The sequence below is a fragment of the Aegilops tauschii genome, chromosome 2, assembly GCF_002575655.3.
Source record: "Aegilops tauschii subsp. strangulata cultivar AL8/78 chromosome 2, Aet v6.0, whole genome shotgun sequence".
NCBI classification, from domain to species: domain Eukaryota; kingdom Viridiplantae; phylum Streptophyta; class Magnoliopsida; order Poales; family Poaceae; genus Aegilops; species Aegilops tauschii.
The window spans coordinates 329719588-329728223 of record NC_053036.3 but is presented as its reverse complement, the minus strand read 5'-3'; the positions used below and the strand labels follow the sequence as shown (position 1 = coordinate 329728223).

Below are 8636 nucleotides of genomic sequence, written 5' to 3'. Positions count from 1 at the left end.
AAATGGATTCTGCCATTCGACGCGGAGAACTCTCCAGGAGAGGTCAGGCGTACTTGTCGAGTGTTTTATCTTTTATCCTTCAATATGCAGCTGTATCGGAATCTGACTGATATTTTGCAGTGTGGGCCTTTCAGGTAGTCACGAAGATGTATTCACCCGTGCCGAACGGGGAACAGCACCTCCAAGAAGGGGAAAGCGAGGGTGGGAGCGCTGACATTGAGTACGCTAACGACAATGAGGACGAGAGTGACAACTCTGATGATAGCGAAGAAGTCGATTCACCACCACGCTCCGAGTGTTGTTCCAAGCAGTTACAAGACCCTGCGGTCGATCATGGCAAGGCCGCGGCATCGAGTGTGAGGACCCAGAAGCGCACTCGGACGACCACTCCCGAGCCGACTGAGAAAGTTGCCAAGCAAGCAAAGGCCATTCCTCCTAAGCCTCGGAAGGCTTTGCCCATGATCAAACTTGTTGTGCCTATTGCTCCGACGTAAGTGCTTTTTCTTCCTTTTCTTCATTGTTGTTGTGGACCTTCTTGTTTGTTTGACCGAATGGGATCTTAGACCTCCAGGGCCGCTACCTCTAGGACGTCCCATATGGAGATCGACGTTGAGCAAGCCGATGCAGATACTGCAGACATGACCACTTCTCGAGCAGGTATGATCAGCTCACACCTTGTCAACTGTCTTGTCGGTCGACTGGAATCTCACTGTTGAGTGATTGCAGTGCCATCAGACATTGTTCAGCTTCCAGACGACGAGGAGGAGGAACCTCCAAAGAGCACAGGAGGAAGAGGCAGGGCCTCGACCACCTCGCGGAACCTCGCTCGGTGAGTGCCTTCCAGTCGGACGTCTCATCCGCCGCCTGAACCAGTTGTTCAGGAACTTGGAAGCTCGTCTAGAGTTGGTGTCTCGTCGACTGTCCAACCTTCGATGTTGACTGCTCAAGCTACCAGTCCGACTGGGCAACCTCAAACGTTGGTCCCTCCAGCTGCGTCACCAACTCCTGCGTCGACTGAATTCACTTTGCATCATGTCCCGGAGGACCAAACAGGAGTTGCTAAGGAGGCTATGATCTAAGCTGGCCTGATGATGGAGCGACTAAAGGTGGTGTACGAGTCCAGTAAGGCTGCTTATGACGCCAGTTCTGCCCTTCAGACCAATGTCCGAGTAAGTACGATTGTAAGTTGATTTCCGATTGGGTCATCACTTGTTCTGTTAGGATATGCTATCTGAAACTGCTGCTTTATTATTCGTAAGATGTCCATGGATGAGCGTTTTGGAACCTTTAATGTGCATCTACCATGGGTCTGTGCCTTGAATCTGTACACCCACTGGGTGTTTCCTCTTATTGTGTAGCTCTTCTAGTGGGGGCACCCTGAGTGCACCCACTGGGTGTAGTCCCCGAGACCCTTGTCGAATGTTTAATTCGGCGGGGGTCTTTAGAATATGTCTGTTTGTAGCTTTTCACTCGGGCCGGTCGGGCCCTACCGAGTGGGTAACTGATTCAGTGGGGGCACGCTGAGTGCACCCACTGGGTGTAGTCCCCGAGACCGTTGTCGACTGCGGGCAATCGGCGGGGGTCTGAGAATAAGGGATTTTTTTTCTTCTTCTTCCACTCGGGCCGGGCAGGCCGTACCAAGTGGGAAATCGATCTAGTGGGGCACGCTGAGTGCACCCACTGGGTGTAGTCCCCGAGACCGCCATCGAATGTTTGATTCGGCGGTGGTCTTAGAACTCCTTTGATAACAACAATCTGAATTTGGTCTTCTCCACTCGGAAGTAAAGGGTCTTTCTTTACGTCGACTGAATTGTCTTTTTGTTGATCACATAAATCTTGTGAACTTGGGACTCAGTACGCTGCCCTGGAGAAGGAGAAGATACAAATCCAACTTGATCTGGAACTTGCCAAGAAGAATCTGAAGGATGCTCAGGATGAAGTGAAGACCATGGGAGGTCACAACTTACTGACTGTATGCTTTGTTATTTCTTCTTTTCCATTCTTTGAACCGAGTCATTCCACTCGAACAGATGTGCGTAGTGAAAATCATCAACTCAAGCATGACTGAAGAATGTTATTTCTTTAGACACCATGAAGCAAGCGTTGGAGAGGAAGGACACTGAACTTGCGGGAGTGCGGAAGGTGGCGCGTGAGAAGACTGAAGCAGCTGGTAGAAAGCTAGCCTCAGTCGGCAAACTTGAAGAGGAAAATGCCAATCTGAAGACTGTTGTTGATGAGGTGAAGAAAGAGGCTGCACAGCTACGGGAGGAGAAAGTTGTCTTGGCTGACAAGGTTGACCAGCTCACTCGGAAGAGGGATGAGCTAGAAGCTTACTTGGGGGACCTTGCCAAGAAGATGTGCATCATGGTTGAAGGTATCTTTCTTCGTCCGAGTGAATCCAGAAAACTTTCTACCTGATGCTGGCGCTGACTCATACTTTTCTTCCTTGTGTAGAGTTCTGTTAGAATTTTGAGCAGGAAACTGAGCAGATTGAACCAGGCTTGGACCCCACAAAGTCACTCGTCAAGGATGAAGCTGCGCTGAATGTACTGCGATTTGAAGCTCGACTCAACAGTGTCTTGGGGTACATTGCTTGACTGAAGGTTGTGCTGACAAGGATAGACCAAGAGCTATGGCCGGAGGACAAACTTCAGAATGACCTCGAGTCACTGATGGATCGGCTCAATGAAGTCCCCAGTCGAGTGCAGGCGTGGAAGAAATCAGCTGCTCGCTGCGGGGACGACGTAGCTCTTTCACTCGTCAGAGTCCATTGCAAGGATGCCAAAGAAGAAAAGTTGAAGGCTCTCCAAGTGGCGAACACGAAGAAGCTCCAATTCAAATCCTTCATGGAGACCTTCATTGAAGCAGCCACTCGCATAGCTGACGGCATCGACTTGGACACCTTCGTTGAACCAGCGAGTCCTCCTCCCGCCGAGTGAAGAAAAAACTTTAATGATTCCAACTTATTTGCCTCGGAATGCCGAGTGATCATGTAACTATTAAACTCTTTCAGGCCTGACGCCCGAGTATTTTTGCTTGCGATTCTGCAGTTTGACGGATTTATCCAAACTTGGTTGATTAATCCAAATATTGCATTTCTTGCTTTCAGAATGTTTTGTGTGATCGGGTTTTTTGACTTAGGCGAAACTGGTTCGTGGCTAAGCTTCCCAGTGGGAGGATTGCTCTCCAGTCGGAGTAGATTTTTAACTTAGGCGAATACGGGCTCGCGGCTAAGCTCCCAAGTGGGAGAATTGCTCTCCACTCGGAGTAGGTTTTTAACTTAGGTGAGAACGGGCTCGCGGCTAAGCCCCCGAGTGGGGGAATTGCTCTCCACTCGGAGTAGTTTTTTAACTTAGGCGAGAACGGGATCGCGGCTAAGCCTCCGAGTGGGGGATTGCTCTCCACTCGGAGTAGTTTTGTAACTTAGGCGAGAACGGGCTCGCGGCTAAGCCCCCGAGTGGGAGGATTGCTCTCCACTCGGGGTAGATTTTTAACTTAGGCGAGAACGGGCTCGCGGCTAAGCCCCCGAGTGGGAGGATTGCTCTCCACTCGGAGTATTTTTTTAACTTAGGAGAGAACGGGCTCGCGGCAAAGCCCCCGAGTGGGAGGATTGCTCTCCACTCGGAGTAGTTTTTTAACTTAGGCGAGAACGGGCTCGCGGCTAAGCCCCCGAGTGGTAGGATTGCTCTCCACTCGGAGTAGTTTTTTAACTTAGGCGAGAATGGGCTCGCGGCTAGGCCCCCGAGTGGGAGGATTGTCCTCCACTCGGAGTAGATTTTTAACTTAGGCGAGGACGGGCTCGCGGCTAAGCGCCCGAGTGGCAGGATTGCTCTCCACTCGGAGTAGTTTTTTAACTTAGGGGAGATCGGGCTCGCGGCTAAGCCCCCGAGTGGGAGGATTGCTCTCCACTTAGATTAGTTTTTTTAACTTAGGCGAGAACAGGCTCGCGGCTAAGCCCCCGAGTGGGAGGATTGCTCCCCACTCAGAGTAGTTTTTTAACTTAGGCGAGAACAGGCTCACGGCTAAGCTCCCGAGTGGGAGGATTTCTCTCCACTCGGAGTAGTTTTTTAACTTATGCAAGGACGGGCTTGCGGCTAAGCCCCCGAGTGGGAGGATTGCTCTCCACTTGGAGTAGATTTTTAACTTAGGCAAAAACGGGCTCCGCAGCTAAGCCACCCACTGGGGGATTTGAACACATGTTTATGCGAGAACAATCATTAAGAGACTATAGGAATCATGTCTTGATAAACAATCTAACAAGTACTCTTATTACATCCTGACAATCTGACTGTCAATTATAAAAACGACGAAGAAGATCAGCGTTCCAGGAGCGCGGCTCATCTTTCTTCTAAGCTAGGTTGCAAGGGTGATAGGCTCCATTGTGAAGCACCTTGGTGACGATGGAAGGGCCTTCCCACGCAGGCGCGAGCTTATGCGGTCGCTGTTGATCCACTCGGAGCACTAGGTCTCCTTCTTAAAATGCTCGACCCTTGACGTTCCTTGCATGGAATCGACGAAGATCTTGCTGATAAATAGTCGACCGGATCAAAGCCATCTCTCATTCTTCTTCCAGAAGGTATATTGCATCCTGACGTGCTTGCGCTGCCTCAGCTTCCGAATAAAGTTCCACCCGGGGTGCATTGTGAAGCAGGTCACTAGGAAGCATGGCTTCAGCCCCGTACACCATGAAAAAAGCGGTTCGGTTTGTGGATCGGTTGGGATTGTCCTCAATCCCCACAGAACAGATGGTAATTCAGTTACCCAAGCTCCAGCTGTGTGCTTAAAGTCACGCATGAGTCGAGGTTTCACACCTTGGAGGATCAGACCGTTTGCTCTTTCAGCTTGGCCATTCGGCTGCGGGTGCGCAACGGATGCGTAATCCACCCGAGTGCCCTGGGAAGCGCAGAACGCTCTGAACTCTTCCGAATCAAAGTTTGAGCCCTTGTCTGTGATAATGTTGTGCGGAACTCCATATCGGAATACCAACTCTCTTATGAAACTGATGGTTGTGCTTGTGTCTAAGTTCTTGATAGGCTTGGCCTCAATCCACTTGGTGAACTTGTCGACTGCTACAAGTAGATGAGTGAAACCACTTCTGCCGGTCCTGAGTGGTCCAACCATATCCAAACCCCACACAGCAAATGGCCAGACGAGTGGGATGGTTTTCAAGGCAGATGCGGGTTTGTGGGACATGTTTGAGTAAAACTGGCAACCTTCACACTTCTCAATGATTTCTTTTGCAGCTTCATTGGCCCGTGGCCAGTAGAATCCTGCTCGGTATGGTTTGTCCACGATGGTCTGAGAGGACGCATGGTGACCACAGGTCCCCGAGTGCATCTCATCCAATATCAGTCGACCCTCTTCTGGAGAGATACATCGCTGAGCCACGCCAGTAACACTCTCTCTGCAGAGCTGCCCCTTAATCACTGTGAAAGCCTTGGATCTGCGGACAATCTGACGTGCTTCAACTTCATCTTCTGGAAGCTCCTGCCTGAGCAGATATGCGATGTACTGCATTGTCCAGTTGGGGGTGGTCACAAGGATTTCCATAACCAGGTCAATAACTGTTGGTACCTCGATTACAGTCGGATTGGTAGGACTTATTGCATGGGGAGGTTCCTCTGTGAAAGGATCTTCTTGCACTGACGGGGAATGGAGATGCTCAAGAAACACATTGTTGGGGATAGGTTTCCGAGTGGAACCTATTTTTGCCAGATCGTCAGCTTCTTGATTCTTGATTCGGGGAATGTGGTGAAGCTCCAAACCCTCGAACTTTTTCTCCAGCTTCCTCACTGCATTGCAGTATCCAGTCATGGCAGGGTTTCTGACATCCCACTCTTTCATCACCTGATTGATCACCAAATCTGAGTCGCCGTAGAGCATCAGGCGATGGACACCGAGTGAGATGACCATACGCAACCCGTAGAGGAGCGCTTCATACTCAGCTTCGTTATTGGAGGAATCGAAGTGAATCTGGAGGACATAACTGAGTTTATCGCCTCTTGGGGACACCAGGACCACTCCGGCACCATAACCATTCAACATATTAGATCCATCAAAGAACATGGTCTAGTGTTCCGAGTGGACTTGAGTTGGCTGCTTCTGTTCAATCCACTCAGCCAAGAAATCTGCGAGCGCTTGAGACTTGACCGCCTTCTTTGCTTCAAACTTGATATCCAAAGGGAGAAGTTCAATTGCCCACTTAGCCACTCAACCAGTGTCATCTCGATTGTTCATGATTTCAGACAATGGAGCATCGCTGACGACTGAAACCGAGTGGTCTTGGAAATAATGTGCAACTTTCTTCGCAGTCAAATAAATTCCATAAACAAGCTTCTAGTAATGCGGATACCTTTGCTTGGATGGAGTCAGGACTTCAGAGATATAGTACACTGGGTGTTGAACTTTATTGGCCTTGCCTTCTTCTTCTCGCTCCACTGTGAGCACTGTGCTGACAACCTAACCAGTGGCTGCAATGTACAAGAGTAGAGGCTCTTTGCTATTCGGAGTAGCAAGCACCGGCTGGGTGGAAAGCAAGGCTTTGAGCACTACAAATGCTGCTTCAGCTTCGGGAGTCCGCTCGAACGTATTAGACTTTTTCATCAGTCGGTAAAGAGGCAATGCCTTTTCATCGAGACGTGAAATGAATCGACTTAACGCAGCGAGACAACCTGTGAGCTTCTGAACGTCATGCACACGCACAAGGCGTTTCATTCGGAGAATTGCACCAATCTTCTCAGGATTGGCATCTATCCCTCATTCGAAAACAAGGAAACCGAGTAACTCTCCTCCAGGTACTCTGAATGTGCACTTGGACGGATTCAGCTTGATGTCATACCTTCTCAAATTGGCAAAGGTTCAGCGAGGTCAGTCAGCAGGTCGGAACTCTTGCATGACTTAACCACAATATCATCCATGTACGCCTCTACATTCCGACTGATCTGAGTGAGCAGGCACTTTTGGATCATGTGCATGAATGTGGCACCAGCGTTTTTGAGACCGAATGGCATGGTGACATAGCAAAAAATACCCGAATGGGGTGATGAAGGCCGTTTTTATTTCATCTGGCCCATACAAACGAATCTGATGGTATCTGGAATATGCATCAAGAAAAGACAAATGCTCATAGCCCGCAGTCGAGTCGACTATCTGATCGATGCGAGGGAGCGGAAAATGGTCTTTCGGGCAGGCCCGATTGATATGCTTGAAATCAATGCACATACAGAGTGAATTATCCTTCTTAGGGACCATGACGACATTGGCGAGCCACTAGGAGTGGTATATCTCACGGATGAACTCAGCTGCCAGGAGCCGAGCCACTTCCTCGCCAATCGCCTTCCTCTTCTCTGCGGCGGACCGACAGAGATGCTCCTTGACAGGTTTAGCTTTGGAGTCGAGACGCAAACGGTGCTCAGCCAGCCCCCTGGGTACACCTGGCATGTCCGATGGTTTCCATGTGAAGATGTCCCAGTTCTCACGGAGGAACAGGATGAGCGCTACTTCCTATTTGCTGTCGAGTGTTGTTGAGATGTGAGTTGGAGTAGCTGTGGGATCTTTCGGATGAATGTGAACTGGCTTCTCTCACCGGCCGACTGAAATGCTGATTCAGAAGCGGGCTTCTTGGCACGAAGCAAATCACTCAGATCGGCATTCTTCTTGTATTCTTCCAGTTCCGCTACTGCCATTTGCTCGTCGGCGATCTTGGACCCCTTCTGGAGGCATTCTTCTGCTCTCTGTATGTTCCCAGTGACCGTAATCACACCTTTGGGTCCGGGCATCTTCAATTTGAGGTACATGTAATATGGACGGGCCATGAAACGAGCATATGCTGGCCTGCCCAGAATAGCATGATAGGCACTGTGAAAGTCTACCACTTCAAACGTCAACTTCTCTTTGCGAAAATTCTTGGAATCACCAAAAACAACATCCAGAGCAATCTGCCTTCTTCCCTGGGATGACTCCGTGGAACTGCATGTTGATTTCACTGAGTTGGGACATCAGAATGCCCATCCCCTAGAGGGTCTCAGCATACAGAATGTTCAGGCCACTGCCACCATCCATGAGAACTTTACGCAGCCGAGTGCCTCCAACGACTGGGTCGACCACCAAAGCTTGCCGCCCGGGGGTAGCAATGTGAGCTGGGTGATATGACTGGTCGAATGTAATAGGAGTCTTTGACCACTTGAGGTATGTTGTAGTCGCCAGAGCAACCATGTTCACCTCTCTATTGATGACTTTCAGTCGACTTTTGCTCTCAACATCAGCAAAAATCACCAAAGTAGCATTGACCTTCGGGTAACCATCGGTCTTTTCTTCATCTTCGTCCTTATAAAGTCCTTCTCACTTGGCTGACCCTCACGGAACTGCTGAATAAGGAGTCTACACTGTCGAGTGGTGTGTTTGGACAAAATCAAGTTACCCTCTTCGTCTTTCTTCATGTGGATGTGACATGGCAAATCTAGGACGTCCTGGCCCAACTGATCCTTGACCTTCTTGGGTATCCATGGCCCCTTGGGCTTTCCCTTGAACTTTCCTTGGGTATTCACCACTACGGCTTCTGCCTGACCTGAGGCTTCAACTTTGCGTTTTTGCTTCCGACTGGGATTTCCGCCCCGGGCGTCGGGGTCGACTCTCTT

General features: G+C 49.9%; 1 protein-coding gene across 1 annotated transcript; it reads right to left on the bottom strand.

Annotated features, from left to right (window-relative positions):
- Positions 1–5069: 5069 nt before the first annotated feature.
- Positions 5070–6066, bottom strand: LOC141040991 (uncharacterized). Its single transcript, XM_073507101.1, has 2 exons — positions 5214–6066; positions 5070–5104 (listed from the first exon to the last, which is right to left on the bottom strand). The coding sequence occupies exons 1-2, from the start codon at positions 6064–6066 to the stop codon at positions 5070–5072; spliced, it is 888 nt and encodes a 295-aa protein (XP_073363202.1).
- Between the last annotated feature and the right edge of the window lie 2570 nt (positions 6067–8636).